General features: G+C 36.3%; 1 protein-coding gene across 4 annotated transcripts in view; it reads right to left on the reverse strand.

Annotated features, from left to right (window-relative positions):
- Positions 1-21950, reverse strand: part of CDK17 (cyclin dependent kinase 17) — a 96776-nt gene that overhangs the window by 40620 nt on the left and 34206 nt on the right. For 2 of the 4 annotated variants that reach the window (XM_014285892.3, XM_055712615.1), the window contains exons 2-4: positions 17632-17780; positions 13051-13089; positions 3252-3416 (exon numbers count right to left, since the gene is read on the reverse strand). In XM_014285892.3, coding sequence (XP_014141367.1) covers positions 3252-3416; positions 13051-13089; positions 17632-17749 — 322 coding nt within the window. In that variant the 5' untranslated portion in view covers positions 17750-17780. Of the gene's footprint in view, positions 1-3251; positions 3417-13050; positions 13090-17631; positions 17781-21950 lie in introns of those variants that run through there. The other 2 variants (XM_055712616.1, XM_027815390.2) reach the window with 2 other exon arrangements.

The raw sequence follows: 21950 nt of genomic DNA on the forward strand, positions 1-21950 counted from the left end.
CTTTTCTACGGGTATGTTCACCTGCACCAAAGTCAGCTTGCATGGTCTTCAGAGATTTTAATGGTTCAATAATTTATTGAATTGCTTTCACTGAATACCCCAGCTGTTCTCTTACACAGATGTTTATTTGAACGTACTCTACATATCTAATTAAATATCTGGTATGACCATGTAATGAAAAGCTGTAGATGACTACAATACAAAAGGAAAACTATGGAAGTACATTTAAAAGAAAAAGCTGTCCTTAGTTCAGCTGTGAGGAATGCACCACAGAAGAAATTCATACAGGGGACCTACAGTGCAGCAAATGAGAACTCCTCCAAGTGAGCTAAAATAACATCCACTGATTAGTCAGTAGTGAGTCAGACTGCACGATCTTTCCATCTTATTTCAAATTATTACAAAAATAATCATGTGACTTGCATATTGGATTCTTTCCAAGGTGCACTTTTCCAAAGCTTACTTTTCTCTGAAGTGGCTACATTTTATGATTAGTTTCATAAATAACAATTCGAGCTGAGGAAGGCTATAGTGAGAAATAGCCTTTGCCGTCAACATTACCAAACTGCGAAAGGAATGATGCTTCCATACAGCTTTCAATATTCCAATATTTATGACAAAGAAACAAAACTTCTCCACAACTATACCAACACCACTGCCAGAAGCAGGGATGAATTCTGCCCTGGCTGCTACTGGGGTTCATCAGGTGGGCCAGCTTCAGTTGGCTTTTCACATTCCAAATGCTTCTCCAGTGTTTCCAGTAACACAAATCTGGAACAAGGACAACTAAGTTGGCCCTACATTCAGCCAGGTCAGGTCCAAAAAGGGTTTATTAGCTCTGGCTCCATCATGGACTGCAGCAGTTAAATGCTTCTGGCAAGACTTTAGAAGCTGTATAGATACACGTGAGCTAAAAAAAACTCAGCTTGACCTCTGTTTGCATCAGTGGCATGGCTGATTCACAATTTGGCATGAGAATCATCTATGTTATTTAAAATCATCACGATAACTGAATACTAAATTAAAAATTACTACAAAAAAGTAAACAAAGGCACACTTTTTAGAGATCAGTTCAGAATTTTTGTCTTTACAAAACATTTTTTAAAACCTAAAGCTAACAGAGATGTTTCCAAGTAGAAACTATTTTAGAAGTATTTGGGGATTTTACATGTTACCACAACAGTAGGAACTCATGTTCAGCATTCAGAAAGCAAACAAATCTCCAAAACCCTCCGAGGCTTCTCAACCAAATTTTATATTAGTAATCTCATTCAAAAGCAAAAGACCTTTAAGAGGTCTGATTTTAACCTGGTTTTTAACCACATAATCATCCTTTAACTGCCAGCATTTTGTGGTATTACAAGGATATATCTCTGATAGCATTTTTCCACCACTAGAATACAGGAAAAAGTGGAAAGAAAGAGGATGAATGAAGAAAGCAGAGAAAATAAAAAGTCTCATGTAGTGTAGCTTATTTGAACATTTAATTTCTGATGTCATTACCCCAACAGAGAAAACCTCAGCATCCTGCTGAGTAACAACCATTCTCATATGGCAGGCACAAAAGGAGGGAAGATGTGAAGGGGCCTAAAGAACATTAGTAATTATGCTTGTACTTGTGTATTTTCTACCACTGGATAGTATGTACAAGTAGCTTAAGTTTTTATCAAATGAGGAGTAAAAAACCCACCAGCATAATTAATAGCATCACTGCATCCAAAGCAAAAAGAGGTATTCAACATATTCACATGTACAGTCAGTAGGATCTATTCCATACGTCTTCAACAGAATTACAAATTCTACAAGAATCTGTTGCTATTTAAAACATGTTATTAAAACACTTCCTACAGACTACACATTAAAATTGTGAGTGCTATTTAAACACTTGACCACCCATAAACTTGATCACCTGCGAAAAATAAAACTAATGGCATTCTTCTGCAATACTTACCTGTTAGTATTTTTTTCAGGTGAAAAATAATGTTTTGGGAAAACTTGAAAATCACTAAAAGAAACCGAAAACTGTATACCAATTTTTGTTTTGCAAAGCCGATTTGAAGGTCAGTTAAATTTTGAAGAGAAGTTAGTTATTGGTAAATTTACATTTTTAAAGTGCTTTAGAATGTTTATACAAGAGTATACATCTCTGCTGCTCCTGTACAGTTTATATACATCTGATTTGTCAAATAATCCATAAAAGACTAAATATCCCTAAACTGAGATTCAAGTGCACAATTACTTTTGTCTTCCTGTTAGATTATTGGCAACTTAAGCAAAGCCTGGCTAGGTAAAAAAGAAAAAAAAAGTATATAGGACTTGAGGGAAATCAGAAATTGCTACCGTAGTCAAACTGTGCACACTAACCTGTCTTCTTCTGTGATAACAGCTGCTAAAGTCCATTCAAGAGGACAATTATTTTTTCAGTTTGAATGGTAGCAGAAACAATAAAAAGGCAAGGTTCTGAACATGACGAGTGATATTACAGCAGAGGAGGATTTAAGTGGTTTGACTACTATCTTGAAGACTTATAGCTTAATCCTGAAGGAAAGCAGTTTATCACACACTTGTAAAGGAGAGCAGCAGATCGAAAAATTCATAAAAATCTAATTAAACTGTGACTTTCATTTTCTACTATCAATTGATTAAGCATAATTTAAAATAACATAAAAGCAGGGTAAAACTTTAATGGTGACTGCAGGCAACAACATGACAGATTACTTGAAGGAAAAGAAAAAAAAATTGTAATTTTTTTTCCCCACAGAACCACAATAAAAAGCTAATTATAGTTAAGTTGCCTTAATTTATCACTGAAAAAAGGAGATTTTTTTCTCATGATAATCAGAAGTCTAAGTAATATAGCAGTTCTTTTTAATTTCCACAAACAGGACGATTATCCTCTGTTTTTATCATGTTCAATTTATGGTAGTTCTCACCAATGCTTAACTGAGATGGACATACAGGTTTCTTGCAAAGTATTAACAAAGAATATTTTGTAACTTTTGTAGCTTTGCAACTTGTCAGAAATTCACGGGTGACTTCTGTGTGTTCTTGTAATTGCATTCCTCCTGAAAACCTTTTTTCATTTAAGACATTCACTACCTTAAAAACAGGTTTCTCTAACAACAGCAGGAAAAGATTACTGCATTCCCAGAGATTTATTAAAGCATTAGAATAACCACATCTCTTGCTAAGAATCAATACAGACAATCTTCACATAAAAATGAACTTAAACAAACAATGTAGTAAATTACCTAATCTGCTCCCATTTCTGGGCATTGCCATGAAAGAGCCGAGGCTGCCCCCTATGACGCTATGGGGTCTCCGTAAAGGGGGCTTCTTGAAAGATCCTGTGTATTGGTGGAGAAATGAGTGCATGCTGTGAGACGTTGGAGGCCTGCCATTCTTCACAATAGGCTCTACAATTCACAGGGATCAAAATATTCATTCCCAAAAGCAAGTAGGAGCGTCAGGAACATGCCAGAAGGGGAAAAAAAAAAAAAAAGAAAAAAAAAAGGAAAAAAAGAAAAAAAACCAGTTACTAGACAGGAAATCACCACTCTGGTAAGATTCCAACAGTAGACCATCATAATACTGCCACTTCTCTATTAACAGATTAATACAAAACATGGCATTAAGTAATATCCAAATTTAATTTTATTAAATTCTGTCACTCTGCTGCTAGATCAGAAAATACAGTCTAACAATGTGAATAAAACCAGAACATAACTTTCAATATCAGCATAATTCTCTTCTAATTAATGAACTGTCTATATCACACAATGTTTCATCTTTACTATAATTTAAACAGACCAGCTGTTAGATCAGCTCACATGATGAGCAAATACAACCACAAGCCTTTAGAAATACTCTCCCTCTCAAAATTCTTGTGGGTCACTAGTAGCAAGACCTCTCTACTGGAAGTCCTTACAGGAAACATACCTGTCTTTACCCACCAGAGCTGTCATGCCATAATTAGGGTTATTAAAGGATATCAGAATAATTAAGTATTCAATGAGTTATTTTGGTTTTTCATTGGATTGTGTTTAAAACAGTTCACTGTACTCAGACAATATTTTTTAAAAAATTACAGTCATGGTTTTATTATTGATAAACACTTCCTAAAAAGGATGTAACATTAGAAATTTTACAATCTTATATGCAAATTACAGAGAAATTGAGTGTTCGTGTCTCTTAGCAACTGGCTCTGCACACATGGACTAGCACTTGAGAATTGCCATGGTACTAGAAGCAGTTTAACTCAAAAAACACAGGATTTTTTACTCCAACAAGAAGCAGAATAAACGTCAGCTTATATTCACTGTCACAAAACCAGACATCAGAACCACTGATGAAGTCATTCATACAAGAAACTAAAGCAGTAATACTCTTACTACAGAAAAAAACCTCAGGGGTCAGAGTCACCCAGCAGCTACATGGAAGTACTGTCCCTGTACTAGGAAAACCACCAGAAGATATGCCCAAAGAACACATTAGATTAAAGTAATTTTATTATTCCATCATTTGATTCTTATCATCATTACAGATATGTATTGTTTGGTATTATTTGGAAGACAGAAAAGGCAGCAGCCATGCACTGAACAACTGCCACACAAGTGCTACTGAACAGAGTAGCACCTCCTGAGGCATTTCTGGAGCCACTGCTCCCAGGGTGTAACACAGCCAGGATCTGCTTAGAACTTCACTCACACCGACTGGGACAGGGAGCAGTCTGGGATGCTATTTCACCAGCTCTACTTACTATTCGCAAATGCAGGGACCCCAAAAAGTTCACTTTCCCTTCCAAAATAAGATAAGAAGAATATATAGCTAGGGAGAATTTATTTTATGGAAAGCAGAATGTCAAGGGGTAAGGAAAAGAACAGCAACAAATACCTAATAACCTAAGGAAAACAAGATCCTAAAGGGAACACGCTCCCTCCCCACATTACCAAAAACCCTTTTGGATATATTATGATGATTGGTCTGAAGCAAAGAGACAGAAATATACAGAGCGAGCTACCCAGGGACAGGCCAGCGATTTAAAAAAAAATTTATGCAAGGAATTTTTGCATATATAAACATGAAAAACACAGTAAGACAAAAATCCCCCACCACTAACTCAGATGCTGCAGGAAAAAAATAAAGGCAAAAAAATGCTTCAGGAAAAAAACAGAATGTGAAAGCACACATCAGCACCGTTAAGAACCTGCCTGCATCTTTCAATTAGCATCCTTCATAACCACAGCTTCAAAGTGGGTGAACACAAAGAAAAATACACCATACATCCATGTAAATGTTCATGAAGTATGATCAATGTCTTCACCTTCAAAAATCTGCACATTTCTGTCCCAAATACTTATCTCTGTTTCTAACAGATTGCATCATCCCGTTTGATTTAAGAATGGTATCAGCTTCCTTGTGTGTCTCCAACAGCAGATTTATACCCTAGGGCAGCAGGCAGAAAATTCCTCATCAATTTTTAAATGGGATCTATTGCTACTTCCACATGACAGGAAACAGGTTCACGTACAGCACAACTTACTGGTTTTGCTTTTTATATATTAAAATCTGCTTTCTGCTTTTCAACTTTCTTATTGATCTTTAATTTCAATTTGATCTATTTTCTAGACTAAAAACCTCACACTGAGTTTACACACAGCGCTGAACAAATGAATGTTAACACTGAAAATTGAAATATCCAATGAGTACATAATTTGTTCTTTTGAGAGTTACCAGTTATTACTATGATGCCTGGTAGGTGTTGGTGGCTAGTTTGCATAATTTTTAAATTATTACTTCATTTATATTCCTTATATAAGCACTAAATAATATATATTAAGCATGTAACTTTGCATAATTTTAACTGTTTCTAAAACTAATTTATTAAAAAGGAGAGCCAACTTGAAGAGATGCTTTTTTCTGGGAAACCCGGGGAAGTAAAAACTTGCTCCCTTTGACCGAGCCCTGCTACATCAAGCAAAGCCAAAGTCCCTCAGTTTTTCATTTTGTTTTGAAGCTCTAATAATGAATCTTGGAAGAAGTTGTCAGGGTTGGGGTTTTTTGTGAGTATGGAAACGTACTGCTAAAAATCACTCAAGTATTTTAACTCCACCACTAGTGTCAATAGCCTTACAACTCTGGAGGGTAACTTAAATCCTGAGCAAAGTGCTCGGACAGACTGACGCTTGGTAACTGAAAATGCATCTACCATGGCAAGATTATTGTCTCACACACTAAAAAGCAAATTCTACATCAAAGTAAACATTATTTTTCTCATCCTAATAAGAAAGTGAAGATGCCAGCATGCATCTCAACAGTGGTCAGAGAAGCACCAGAAGCAGCACAGGAAAGGGGCAGGGCCACAGAGCTGAAAGCAAAACTCTGTGAGTGTGACAGCACACGCCTCAGCCACCCCAGCCACCCACAACCGCCTCTTCACGTTCGCAGTCGCTGAGGACTCCAGTACCACCACCCACACTGAAGTGTATACACACATGTGGACTGTTGGTGCATTCACTGAGCACAGTTGACATATGTTATGGCTTTTGTCTACTCATGCTAAAATTAATCTCCATGAACTGTGTAGCATTTAAAAAAGGCGAACTTTTAGGAATACACTGCGTAACTAAATAAGAGATTAATTTTTATGTTAATCACTAACATGACGGTGTCAGGAACAGAGATCATTGTTTAAAAGATTTCTTTTCCTTGTGGTACAGGTTGATTTGCACATATTTTACAGTTTAAAACAAAATTCCTAAAATATCCCAACACATGAAAAGTTCAGCTCAAATATAAGGATAATCACAGAGCACATTAATAAGTAAACAGCATATTTATATAAAAATGAAAGACAAATGGTTGACATAATACAATTCGATTTTACAGAAATAACTTTTGCTATCATAGGCACCTATTACCTTTCTGCACTGTCGTAAGTGCTGTTCTAAATTATGGAGCCCATTATAAAATTTAGCAACAATAATTTAGGTCGTGTAGTAGGACAGGCCTAACTACTGTCAGACAATGAAATGAAGGTTACAAAAACTCTCAGGTTACGAGTATACTTCTGAGTAAGAGAAGTATTAATAGTACTTGCTTACAAATGTTTTTTAAAATCCTAGTACATGTTAATTTACAAAAAGGAGCAATCATATGGCATTTTATGATGGTATAACATATAGGCTTACAGTCTGGAAAAGTATTTTTGTTCTATACAGTTAAGTTTACATTGTCCTACACTAGAAACTTTTAAAGAAACATTCACATGAATTTGCATTGTGTGCTGCCTCCTCCCTGCAATGTGACAATAACAGCTAAGAGCTGGAACAAATACTGAAAATGATCAAGCAAACTCTTGCTGCAAATGAATTTACAAGACTTTATTTTTGTGCATTTACGACACAAGATTTAAAGAAAGTGCTTTTGAAAAAAGTATTTAACTCCCTCTGTCTGAAGGTCCTTAAGTACTTCTTCCAAAGTTAGTTTCATTTAACTGACTTAAAGAATTCATTTTTTTTCAGGATTATTAATGCCCTGAATCACTAGATTTAAAGGGTAACGCTGCAGTTTTTAAGGTGTGAATTTAGTGCAACTATTTGGTCTTGAGTAAGATGAGTCAGACTGTAAAAGTTAAATGCCTTTACTACATGTGTATATGAACTGCTTCTTGTAATTTTATTTCTGTGATTATAGGTTTGGTTTGTCTTTAAAAAAATGTTTCCCTATACAAAACTCACTAACACTTATGTTAGTGTCGCTGTACTTGGTAAATATAATTCAGTAACCACTCAAAGGCTTAGCTGACATGGAGATGATTCCAGTAGTACAGTAGGTATTTCATGGTGCTATTGGTTTAATATTCAGCCACAGACAAAATGAATTATAGAAATCAAGAGGGGAGTAGAAAACCACCAGAAAATCACTATGAAAGCATATGGATCTACTGCATTTTGAGTACCAGGCACAGTTCTGGTCATCTTCTCTTAAATAGATTAAAACTGCAGAAGTACGATACGACCCACAGACTTGTAGGAGGGACGAATAGGGCACCTAGGAGCAACTGCATGCATCACCTACCTCCTCCAGCACAAGAGTGAGGGTCACTGAAAAAGCCAGCCGTGGCAGGGTGCACATGGAAGTGGTTCTTCACACCATGCAGTCTATAGAAACTCCTCACCACAGGATGTTACAACTATCAGAAGCTTGCAAGACTCAAGGGGAGACTGAACGAGAAATCTGCTCAGCGTTGCGAACTGCACAGAGACTTGCCTTGTTCAGGAAGTCTCTGAACTAGAAACCGGTATAGTACTCTGGGGAAATGGTGTTATATTTTGGGCTCTAATCTGAGACTTGCCCTCAAATGTCATCCTGAGAGACTGGAGAACAGACAGGCAGAACTCCAGCCACCCTTATGGCACAAGACTTCTGCAGCATCTGGGAAGTTCTCTTGTGTTGGCTCATGCTGGCCCAACCGCTTCAGTAAGGGCCTTGTTAACTATTTATCTCTAGTTCTCTGTCCTCACCCTGCTCAACAATCTCTAATGTCAAACTGGTAAAACTTGTAAATATGGAAAGCAAGCTGAAAAAGAGACTTCTCAGAGGTTCTTTTTTAATTGTATTTGGTCAGTTGTTACTATATTCTCTTTAATAGACTACAAAATCACTTCATTTTTGAGTCATCTCTCAAGCACTGCCATTTCAATTCTTACGGATCCTATGCAATCTACTAAACTATCACGCAAAGCTAGTCTTTAAATGTTAAAAAAAGTCAACTCAAACATTCTGAATGAGAATATTTATAAATACTCTACCAGTGTACAGGATGAACACTCCAGTTTTCTTTTCAATGCCCCTGAACACTTCTTAAATGTGTCCCACTATTTTTTATATCTATGTAACACATACACACAAACATACACTTTTTCTTTTAATGCCATGTTCATGTTCTCTTGCTTACGTATGCATCTTCAGTGAGATTTAAAATTGGGCAACGTATAGTGACTATGCACTGTTGTGTTACTTGATTTTCAAGTTTGGCAAATGCTGAGCTGCCAGTTTATTTCATGTAGATAATTTTCTTGTATTTCTCTCATCCTGTCATTCAAACGTCCGTTATTATTGGCATAATGCAAAATAAATACAACAGCATTATTCAAAGAAAATACTGTTTACAATACAACCAGCCTGGCTTACCAATGTTGTAAGAGTTGCTAGACCATGTTGCTGATCTGTTTTAGAACGCACACATATATTTTAAGAAAATACAGTACCCAGTAAGGTACCACTGCTTTGCTAAATTTGGAAATAATGCCAACACCAATGCTAACTAATATATAAGAACTGAAAGTAACTCAAAGGAGGTGCTGAAATCTTTCAATTGTGAAGTGACAGAAATTTATGCTTGAACCTAAGTGGAACTGATTTTTTTATTTCCTAATTATGAGAACTGCCGAGTCAAGTAGAACAATAGCCTATATAACCAAGAAGTCTGTCTGATGAATTAGTTAAAACCAACTATTTTATGATGTTATAAAGATGTCTCCTCTAAGTGCCATTTAAATTAACCACAAACCCTGACCTGAAATTATTCCCAAGGTAAGCAATTTTTCAGTAAATCCCCAATATTCCTTTCCTTTGTCCATCTATCTTAACAAAGAGCCATAATATCACCTTCTCTCCTGTGCTAGATTTACTTAATCTGAGCTCCAGAGAGCCTGCAGAATTGCCTGGCATTTCTACGCAAGGCCTCAGCAACTGACATACTGTCACACATCAGTCAGCTGGTGGATTAAAGAAATAAAGTGTTTTCATTAGGAATGTAAATGCATTTTAAAACACATTTCATGAATACGTAATATCACACATTCAACTACCTCTTTTCCTTATGTCCCGTGAGTATCCCTATAATGTGACAAAAAGACCAAGCTGGCTTTCATATTTTACTGTCTAAATTTTGGAATGGTATTTGCTTCAGCTAGCTTTAATAAAGAATCAAAATCACCTGTCATACATGGTGACATTTTCTCTTAAATCAAGCATCTCTGATAGAGCTGAATAACTCTGAACAATACATTTTCTTGCAGTAACTACTATCCATTCTGGACATGGAAACCATACAAATACATAAATACACGTTTTAATTTTATATAAAGTACACAAGAGGAGTTTTTTCTAATCAAAATAAAACAGATATCAGAGACAACATTTATGATCTCTGATTTGGGTATATAATGGAGACTGAACCCAGGCATGCTCCATACTCTAAGTAAGGATGAACTTTTCGTGCAACAGCAAGCCTGACACAATTCACTGCTGCTACCAAAAAAGTGGTTTAGGTCCTTCCCCTGCAAAAGAGAAATGTAATTTTGATTTAGGTATTTGAACTAGATCATCACAGGGCATGCAGAGCATATGGATGCTGACATAAGGGTGGAGGCAGAACCTCATTCACCACTTTTAACTGCAGCTCGACACTGGACCAGCTCAACTATAACAAAATCTCACTAAACGCCCTCAGAATCAGCTACTATTTTTTACAGGGCAGAACTCTACGCAGTTTTTTCTTTTCCACCCACTTTGACCTCATCCTTGCTCCAGACACCTTCCAAGGTTGCTTGGGCTTTTTGTTTCAAATTTTTTTTCTTTTCCATTTTGATAGAGAATGGGGAAGTGTCAGAACTCTACACACATGAAACTAAATATTCATTCTCTAAACAGCCTTGCATTCATGAAGCTTGTGATTCATCACAATAACCTTTTAAAATTATTTACATTGACTGTCTCAAATGCTACTGTTGTATAGCTTAATCATATTTTGGCATCATCTACCACACATTCATTTAACTAATCTGAATGTATGCTCTATTAACGATTACTCAATTTTTACATGTCTGTTGGCAATAAAGACCGATTTTTTTTGGACTTGCAATACAAAATATTTTGAACAAACTTCTTTCCTGAGGAAGCTGTTGTCAAGAAGCCCTTTATTTCTTTAGAAATTTTAGAATGTAAGCAGGTGAATTTTTGAAATTTTAGAGCTGGTATGCTGCACTGTACAGTATTTAATTACACCGCTGTAAGGCTGTCAGACCCACTCAGTAAAATCACAGGTGATGGCTCCCATAGAAGAAATATTTAAACAACCCAAAGCAGCTATACTTTTGCTGTATCTGTACTCAGGGAGCTTCATGAGGAGCACTGTATACAATACTGTATATTTATACATTATTTTATGGGGTTGTTCCCTTGGACTCCAGGAAAACACTGTCACTCTAAAAATACAGCAACGACTCAATACCACTTAAAACTGTATTTATTCATTAAGTAATAAGATTAAACCTTCAAATTCTTAAGTATTACAATATTAAAAACTTGCAGAACCTCAAGGGATTCCTCCCATTGCTCAGCATTAATCCATTTGAATATAGGAGTCATGTCCAGAGCAAACCTTCTTCATCTTGGAAAACAAAGGACAAAAATATTGGTAGCATGTTTAAAGAAATAAGCCAACAGAAACCTAAAGAAACACCATCTTCAAGTTTCTCCCAGAAATGAAGTAATACCTCAATAATTAAAATGGCCCTGTAATGTCCTGTAATTTTTTTTTAATTATTATAATTATTTGGGACAAAAAGGACAAATTTTTCCAAGGAGCCTGTTTAAACTACAAAACCCAGAGATAATACACATGGCAAAAAATGAGATCAAGGCATCTAAAAAACACTACAAAAAGCCCTTCAGAGTTGAGCTCACAGACAATGAGGTTTTACCTTCAGTCTAGGTACCAAGGCAAAGATCACAATCAAATGAAATATACTCAAAGTCAAAAACCTGCCTTTTAGATTTATGTATTTCATACTGTTTAAAAGCTAATTCTCAAGATAGTACTTTTGGTCATCAGAACACATATTGGAACATAAGCCTGGTAGTCCCATACCTCCAATCATATATGCATGACACACCATCAATTACTAATCTTCCCTTTAAAAAGCGTTAACTCCAGAAGGCATCACACTACACCAAATCCTTCAGAACACTGTTTCAGGTATATTTTAAATCAATGTGAGTCAGCACTGTAGCCAATCCACAAGGATCTGTAGCCTCCATCCTTGCATCCCCATACACAACTACCCTGTAGGTCCCAACACAAGCATCTGCAAGGCCACACTGCCAACCAAACATAGTTACATGTATTTTACTTTTATGCACTTAACAAGACCATCTGAATTCCAGTTGAGAACAAATCTCTATGTATCTATCAGTGAGTCTACACTAGCAGAAATCTGGTGTATTCACAGTCCACTTCTGCATCTAGACATCATGTTCTCCTGCCAAACCTGTGTTCAGCCTGTGAAGGAAAACACTTACGAGTGGACACCCCTGCCCAAGACTATGGGCCTCTGCGGCATGCTTTCAGGCACTGAATTTTATAAGCACTTCTATACATGAATAGAACCTCCAGGTTTTGTGGGAAGAACAAATTAAATCAGAAGGGAAGAAAGAACACTATGCTGTGCAGTTTACATGGGATGGAGAAACCACATCAAACAATAATAATAAAAATTTATGTATGCCACAGCACAAAAGGGTACATCGGTACTGTATAAGGGACAGTACAAGGTTCAATATTTAGCTGTGACAGCTGCCAGTTATTTGCAGTAATCTGTAGCACTAGAATGAGCACTAGCACATCTGGGGATTCTCCCCCCCCCCCCCCCCCCTTTGTTTTATATTGATACTTTCTTCCAGTATCAACAAAGAAATTATATTTATTTATTACCAGTAAGTATTTCTTTGTTCATATTTCCAGTTCAAGAACACTGTCTTAAAAATATATTGTAACACAGTTTTCCTTCCATACTCAAGGAATCACACATAGCAGATGGAATGGGAGTTTCTTAGTTGTACTGAAAGTGATATGAAATGACAACTAGAAAGACACGTGGATGTTCTGAGACAGTATTGCAATTTGTCAATTTTTATAAACATTCATTCCTCTTATCAGAGTATTAGCTAGTCATTAAGGCCTTAAACCTAAAAAACACTTACGCACTTTACTGTAGCTGATTCTTCCATTATTACTCACACCTGTAAAATTACAAAAAAATTATGCAAGTGTTTGTGAGACGGGATCCTATGATCACATCACTGAGCTAAAAAAGACCAAATGGAGATCAGTATTATTCTAGAAATTAATGAAGCCATTTCTATAAGAATCTCACTTGCTTTAATTTAGTATGTATGTGCATATATATCTATATGTAAAAACAGAAACTGACAATACAGAATGGCTTTCCAAGTTACTTATATATTAATGCAAGAGAGATGGATGTATTTTTGAACATAACTTGTAATTATTCTTAAAAGCATGCTTGCTGTTTGCAATAATGTATTTTATAATATTACACAATACAGCCACATTTTTTGCTTTCATTAGAGAGCATATTCATATGTAGTTAAAGTATTTGCATAAATTTTACAGTTAATCGGGCTTTAAATATGCATGATTTGGATTTTACTTCTAGCCAAATTTCATTAGTATGTCACTGGCAAGGAAAAAATTTCAGGAGCAAATTTAGTGGTCAACTGCTACAAATTATCATTTAGTATTTTTAGTATTAGTCTGAATACATGTATTAAGGTAGAACCTAGAATTAAAACAGCAAGACAGCACATTGTTAGTGTGCTTCAATCAAGATAGAATGATAAATAAACAAAAAAATCCAATTAATTAGTTTTGCATGTCAAAACATTAGAGACCATGAAAAGGTTCTGTACTTAGATAAAAGACTAGCCCAAAGTATACTTCATACAGTCCCCATTTCATAAGGCTTCAGCTGTATACCAGGCATTTCACTGGTCCCTCTATTTATGGTTTATGCATCTGCTTTGGCGATGCTGCCTCACCCAGAAGCCAATTACGATGAACATAATTTGTAAAGCTGATTTAATTACATATAGGTTTCTGGTCACTAAATAATTTGATGGTGTTCCAAAGAAAACCCAAACCAAAACTGTTGGTTATTCTACATTCAGTGCAATAGCTCTCTCTGCTACTGCACTGAACAATATGGGTTGATCCTTGCTAATCCCATTTTTTTGCTGCTGGATGAGTGTTGCACACTGAGATTGTACTGACATCACACAATGAAGGAGGCTGCGTATGAAATGAGATAGCACACAAAAGGTTAGCCGATTCAGTGGTATCAATGCACTCTGAAGAAATCAAAAGTTACGTATGTATTTTTATGCCTGTGAACTACAAATAGGACAGCTTTTTCCACATTAGGAGTACTGTTCTTTAAAAGTCTTCAAACAACCCATCGAAGCTGGACCTTATGACAAAGCGGGCCTCTGGACTGGAGCAGTAGTTATTTGAAATCAGAGGCAGTTGTTCTGGGAGAGTAAACATTTGGCAGGGGGTTGAACAAGACAGGTTATTGCAAAAGGGTGACCATGAGGAAAAGTCCCTGGTACTATGTGCATGTTGGAATCTGGAATCACAGTGCTGGACTGGAACTTCATAATAAAAGATTTTGCAGGATATTATGTAAAAAATCAGGTAGAGATGCGCATGGATCCCAGATCAGCATAGATGTGGTCTTCTATGGATGCAGCCTCTACAACCTCTATGGTCCAGTAACACAGCCATTTTTCCAGGAAGGAAAAAAGCTAGTGAGTATAAAATTATACCCTTCAATGAACACAGCCATCAGAATGGAATGACGGGAGACAAGATGGGTGATTTGCTAGGAAGAGAAAAATAATAAAGAACAAAATGGGACAACAACAATGGAAGCAAATTCTGCTGTGAAGGCCTTCAGTGTTCAGGGTCTATCATTGCCTTGTGGCGTGAGAAGAACAGCTGCAATGTCCTTCAACCCTCATTTCTCAAGTTCATGAAGCAATAATGCTTGAAAATAAACCACACATGAAGAACCAGTTTCTGAAGACTTTGTATCCCTGACTTTGATTCTCTGTAGATCAAGATACTGGCTTGCCTTTGATTTACTAGACTGCTTTTTAAGTTCCTTTAAGAACAGATCCAAAGCCTGCAAACTGGGCACATTTGTTTTTCTTTGTTCCACAGGGTAAAGGAGCTATTTATTCTTCTTAAAAGCAAAACTACAGAGATGGTTACTCCTGCCTTCTGAGATCACACCATCGCAGTACAAGATGCACTCTCAAGGTCTTAATGCAGCTATCACTTCATAGAAACTACATCCTCTCATGTGTCCCAGCTGGATATTGACAGTTAGTACAGGCTTCTTAGCACTCTGGTTTTGTAAGGTGCAAAAGCAAACTTTTCTCATTTTAGCACTCCTTTGTGAGCAACTTTTCAAAATAACATCCACTGAAGGATTTTTTTCCAAGCTATGTTCTCTACCAAACTTGTATTTCATCAAAAGGGAGAACTCATTTCCTGACTGTTTTTTCCAGCAATTGTTGTTGCCCAAACCCCAATTCCTACAGTCTCTCTGAAAACTATTCCTTCCAAAGTATCTTGATCTATGAGAAAGTTAGAGCTTCCTTTAGAAAAGCAGGACTAGCTAGTGTAAGAAGCATTTTCCAACCCTACTTTCTAAGAAAAGTAGGGTTGGAAAGGAAAAGAAAAGAAAAATAAAGGAAAACAAAACCCCACATAGTAGTATCCTGTTCATCTCTGCAAGATCAAAGATAGGACAGATACTAGTACCAGCATTCTAGAAGTATCAGAAAAAGGAAGCAAATGTCAATAAAACTCTTAAATGACATAAAATTGTGAGTTAAAGATCACGCATACCAAAAGTACAGTTTACTATTCTTCTTCTTTCAAGAGGATCAACAATGCCTCTATGTATCCAAAGATTTTACTCAGGAATCAACTGAATTTTGCAGCTGCAAACATAGCAAGTATTGTATCACACAGTGTTAGCATATAAGCTTCCTTTTGGCCAACGAAATAACGTGAAAAACAAAATAAAAGGAGCATTAAAAGCTTAATAATGAATTTTTAATTAAAAACATTTTCTTGACTTGTATCTTTATCACTTTAAGTATCTACTGAGAAGTTTGACAAAGTTTGGCAACAAGCATGCAGAAGACATGTAAGTATTGCTATTTGCGATAATTCTCAGATAAATATTACAAACTGCAAATAGATTCATACATGGTTTAAGATAGCATAAGCTTATGCTTCTGTAAACAAGCTATTGTGTCCTCTGTCCCTTGAGCTGGCACCCAGAACATGGTCCAATTTAAAGTAAAAATTTTTTATTCTTCCAGGATCCAATTTTCAACTGAATCTATTCAGCAACCTAGTTCACTACATTCACTGATGCTGGTGATGATTTTTCATGCTCATTTCCCAGTGTGAAAGTAATATTCTTAGCATTTTTTTGCATAATGAAATCAATTTGTCAGAAGTATATACAGGTCCAAACACAATATGCATCAGTAACAAAGGCTAATACAAGTGAAACCACGTGTGACAACTGCTCAATGTCTCCAAGTATCAGTGCAAAAATACTGCAATTACTGTTTCAGGGTAGACCTGTTGTATCAACACATAAAAAGTTGTAATAAACATTGTTTTCTAAACTACTGGGTAAAGCCCATGATGAAGACAGGACAATAGCAATGAATATACCAGAAATTAAGGGTAAAAAAGAAAAATATTAATAGCTTTGTTTTGCCAAAGGTGAATTCAGCTTTCAAAAGCTTGGTATGCAATAAATCTTGGATAGGGTTTTTGAAGTCTGTAGGGCAAATTCCAATTCCTCTACTTCTGCTCAAACTTCCCAGCCCTGTCAGTTTCCAGTGGGAAAATTCAGGATCATTTATTGGTCTGAAGTGGGGGGAAGAAAAAAAATATTCAGATCCCTTGATACTTGACAAAACCTTAGATATCAGCAGAGCAAGAAGTAACACTAATCAGCACTGAACATGAAATAAGACTTAAATGCCACAGCCCAGGAAACAGAACAAAGCAACAAAATCTCTTCCAGTCATTATTACCACAGATTGCATTCAAAAGCAGTATCTATCATTAATGTGGACTTTACAGCAGCCAATGTATTTATGGGATCAGCCAAAGACTTGCATAAGAATATACAGGCAAGCTGGTTATCCTGAATGTTTCCAGTCACCTTCATACTGCTGAAGTACTATTCAAAGACATGAAGAGGTGACAGAATTCTCAGACTAGTGCACTACATCACTAAGGATAAAGTAAACAGTTTTATTTCTAATAAGTAATTATTGTCAATTATATTACCAAATAATGATTTTTGAGAAAAAAGCTGAATTTGAAGCCATATGAAGTTGATGTGAGACCCACTAAATTAATAAACTAATGGGTTGGTTTACTGAACGAGCATCTACCATCCTTGCAGCACACCACATTTAAATATTGATTTAGGTAACTTTTGACAAATAGCTTCATAACAGTTCCATATCAAAGCAAACCAATTTTTATCAACATCTGAACCTGTTGAAAGAACTAGGGTAGCCAAATGTAAAATAAATCAAAACAAAAGGTTAGTGAGGAAGTCCATGCAATTGTGAAAAGTGGAATAAAACCCAACAATGCTCACTGGACTGGGAGCCGACAAAATACTTAAATTTTCTGAAAGTGAAAGATATGCTTACCGTTATCTTTGCTGCTGTTTTCTTCAATTGTCATTTGTTCTGCTAGCTCAGACAGTGATTCATCAATGGTCTGGCTTCCACGCAAGGTTAAGGAAAGTCTCCTTTTAAACTTTTTCATTCTATCGATATTAAGTCTGGCTTAAGGAAGCCTAAAAAAAAAAAAGATTAAAGAGCAAAAAGTGGGACAAAAATCAGTTAATCAGAAAATGAAATTTAATTACCTCACATAAAAATGCAGGAAGGCTTACAGCAAATTTAGTCAATATGCAAGCTGTCCTTAAAACAAGATTACTGGACTGAAGAAGAATGTCTGGAGAGGTAGGTGCTCATACATTTTTGCAATTTTTATTTCTGCTAGGGAAAAAGAAAATCTTTGTTTTCCAAAAAAACCCCAAACCCAAAACAGCTAATTTGATCACTAATTTTACAATCCAATAATAAAACAGTCATCTGATAACGTGATGAGTGTACATTCTGTTGCCTCCTCTGCAGCCTCTTTCACCAAACCCACTGGTTTGGTGGTGTGGCGGCTGGGACCCCTCTTTCACTGTTTGTTTATGGATGAGAAATTACTGAACTTCTCTCCGTATTTTGCCCTTTTCACAAAAGGAGGAAGGGGACAACACCAAAAGCCTTAAACACAAAAGCAATTCTCAAACCCGATCCCACCTAGGGAAACAGGGGCTGATAACAGCAGCTAAAAAGGATGTTTCTCTACAGTCAGGCAGTAAGACTAAAAACTGGGAACAAAGCAGGAGGCACTTTCTCCATGGAAAGCGGTAAGCAAACAAGCATTAACAACAAAGGTCCACGCCAATAAACATGCTGCCACAAGTCTAAGCTGGTAAGTGAACTTTGCAGTGCGCCATATGTTTGCCCTTACACAACAAGAAGCACAATTCTGTCCTTCGTTACTCCATATGGACAATTCACTGTAGATGTTACTTCACAATGACTTATTCATCTGCTCATAGCCTCCAAGAATCATATAGGCAGTGTCAAACACAAGCACAGCATACTTTTAAATCCGAGCTGCTCATATATTTTTCCTGCATCATCCTCTTTGCACTCAAGAATGCATAATTCACACACACACACACAAAATCACATTTTCCTCAATGTCCTCCTTTAAGCAAAGAAAAGCAAGAAGTAGTATGTTAAAGATCTACATTTAATATCAAATTGTGAATATGATTTTTTTTTACATTGTCCCTTTGAGTATATATGTTTCAACTGTACAGCTTACTCTTTGTTTAGATGCTACGTAATAAAAAGGAGAACAAGTTGGTGCAACAAGTTGGAAGTGGTTGTTTGTGGCAGAGGAATGCATACATAGACTATAAACCATCACAAGACCAGTTTGCACAGGACAGTAAGTAAGACATAAGGATAGATAAAAGAACACCTCTGGGATCTGACCCCAAACTTTGAGGTGAATAGTACAATCACTGCAAAGCAGCAGCTGCATCCAAGGGGAAAGGGGTGGGTTACAAAACAGGGTAACACCTTAGACAACCCCAGCTACTATAAGCAGAACTAGTCAGACACCAGGTACAAGTATGTAGGAAATAAAAATATAACTGCTAGAGATACAGTTAAGCCAGCAGTTTCTAATCTGCCCTCTTAATGTGTTACTGTATATGCAATAGAGCCACGCCTTAGCATGAATAATTTTGCGCACTCTCTCAAAAGCAGGATATTCTTATTGTTAAGAAACTGTGTTCAGAGAACATTCTCCAATGGGAACATTTACTTTTCCTGTTCAGGACCTGCTTTAAAGATCTTACTTGAAACTGCTTTATTTCTACCTTTATTTTAACTTTTCCAAAACAATGGCCTATGTTAAAAATTTAGGGTTTTTTAAAAAATCGGAAGGACACATCCTTTATATGTGGTTTAACCCAATTCTCCTACAGTGTGCTCCAAAACCTGCATCTTCCTACATACATTATTTTCAAAAAGGACATATGCAATTTTTAGCTATGCAATGCCCTAAAGCTACCTGAGAGCACAACAATTTCTTTCCAATTTTCCACTTGGGCAGCAACTGAAAAAACAGATGCCTTCATATAGAAACAGGCTGTTCCTGGGTTTTGATCTTGCAAATACTTAAGCCTACACAATTTTTTAATCAAAAAGAAGGTCTAATGCTGCAGAATATTACACAGAAATTAACAGACATATAGGTTAGAAAATCCAAGAGACTTTCTAAATCTGAAGCTGTGAGCGAATGCTTCTTTCTATTGAAATGTAATGCAGTTTTTTTTAAAGGAAAAGTTGCTCACTGATACAAACCCAAATTTTCCTCTCTTAAAGCATCAGTATTCTTGCTAATTCAGATGCGTGAAGAATGCATATATTTAAAAAAAAAAAAGAAAAGAAAAAGAAAAGAAGGAGTGACCACTACCTAGCACTTGGAAACATCCTACCTTTTCTACTTCTTTATCATCACTTCTGGCCAAAGTTGAAGAACCTGCTAACTCTTGGTACTTTGAGAAGATCTCAGTGAACAGAGCTTTGAAAATATGATATATACTATGCAAAACTAGAACTGGTTCTCTGAAATTACAGCAATTTCACAGAAAAGTAAATTTTAGTTCAGTTTAACAAAATTGAAGGGAAATCATCTGATATTCATTTTCACCAGTCCTCAAACATACATACCTCTTTTTGTATTTAACAGTAAATCTAATTTAAAAGCAAAATGGAATTACTTTGTTGGTAATACACATCTAGTGACTATGATTAGATGCAGTAAGACTCCTGATGTTCCCCCAAGTTCGTAATAATTGTGAGAAGAATACACTGTTGTTTTTATTTTTGAGTTTTAGAAAAAAGCCCAGGGCCTGAATATTTTATTCTATAAATTTATCTACTCTGAATAAGTCATACCCAAATCAAGTATGTTAGATGTCATGGAAGATAGATGCATACATTTGAACACAACTAATGGAAATTCTAGTCTTCTGCAGACAGAATGAGGACAAGCAATCTGATAAACTCAGAAAAGCTGGCAGAGAAATACTTGTTCAATCCTTATACTGATACAAAATGAAGGAAACGACAATGTATTAAAGGAACTGCTACTTCTTACAATCAATCTCCAGTCTAACTGAAAAGTTGGTACTTTCGTCTTTAAAAGCAACACAAGTTAATCTTTGAAAACAAAGCTGAAATTTACCTTGCGTATATGCTTTTCTCTTTAAAACCTGCAGGAGATTATTTTCCAACATGCATTGTCATTAGCTTAAGTTTGCTTCAATAGTCTTAAACTCCCACTTCACTCATAATGTCCTTTAAAAGTGATCTCTATAATACAGTTCTGAAAACAAACTCCACAGTTTTCAAATCATCCAGGTAAGATGAGATTCAAACAAGTGGGTTCTGGCTCCCTTTCTCTATATCAGACCAATCCTTTCCACAACACTTGTACTACAGCAATTCTCATTTAGCAAACACAGATGTTCACAACACCCTGGATATATAAACAAGTAGACATTGAAGCATACTGATTTCAAAGCAATAACTCAACTAGATTCTGCACTGATCTGTTCACCAAAAATCACAGGCCTTATAATGCAAATGAACAGAATTCTCAAAAAAGACCCACCACTCCCTCCAAGCTCCCAGACCCTTGGTACCCTGAATGTGAAAAAAAGGAATGCATAAGGTCTTTATACACAATCATCATATGCTGTGTACTTAATCCTTGTAAGTTAAAACAAATTCACCTAAAATTTTCAAAAGCAGTGAAGTTATTTGACAGCTTAAATTTTAGCCAGCTTATTTCAGGAGGGTCACAAATACCAAAAGCTCACTAAGATTTTGCTGATACGAAGCCCTCTGAGATCAAAGGGAACCTGTGCTTCAACTTCAATAAGCTTTGGATCAGATCAAGTGCTGACTCTTCGGTTTCCAGAAGTTATATTGCATTAAGACGCATCTACAGAGAGATTAAGAGTTTTAAAATTACTTTTCCACTTAGATACATACTGAAGTTGCTATTTGACTGTTTTTATGAGCTGCTTTACAACATGGTAGGTGTTTTCCAAACATCTAAAGGCAGTTCTTGTTCTGAAAAACTCATTATCTGAAGAGGACAGCTGAAGCAGGAGCTAAGGACAGGAACAGAAACCCTACATTAACAGCAGCACATGGGCACAGCATGGCCCTTACAGATGGGTTAACAAACTAAAGCCACAGGCATAAGACATCAAAGAAAGCAGGTAACAGCACTCCATATGAACTCCTACGACAGGAGGAGGTGCAAACACACAGAGGACACTCCACCTGAGTTCATAAAATCGCTACAACCAAAC

This window comes from Falco cherrug, chromosome 5 (assembly GCF_023634085.1).
Source record: "Falco cherrug isolate bFalChe1 chromosome 5, bFalChe1.pri, whole genome shotgun sequence".
NCBI classification, from domain to species: domain Eukaryota; kingdom Metazoa; phylum Chordata; class Aves; order Falconiformes; family Falconidae; genus Falco; species Falco cherrug.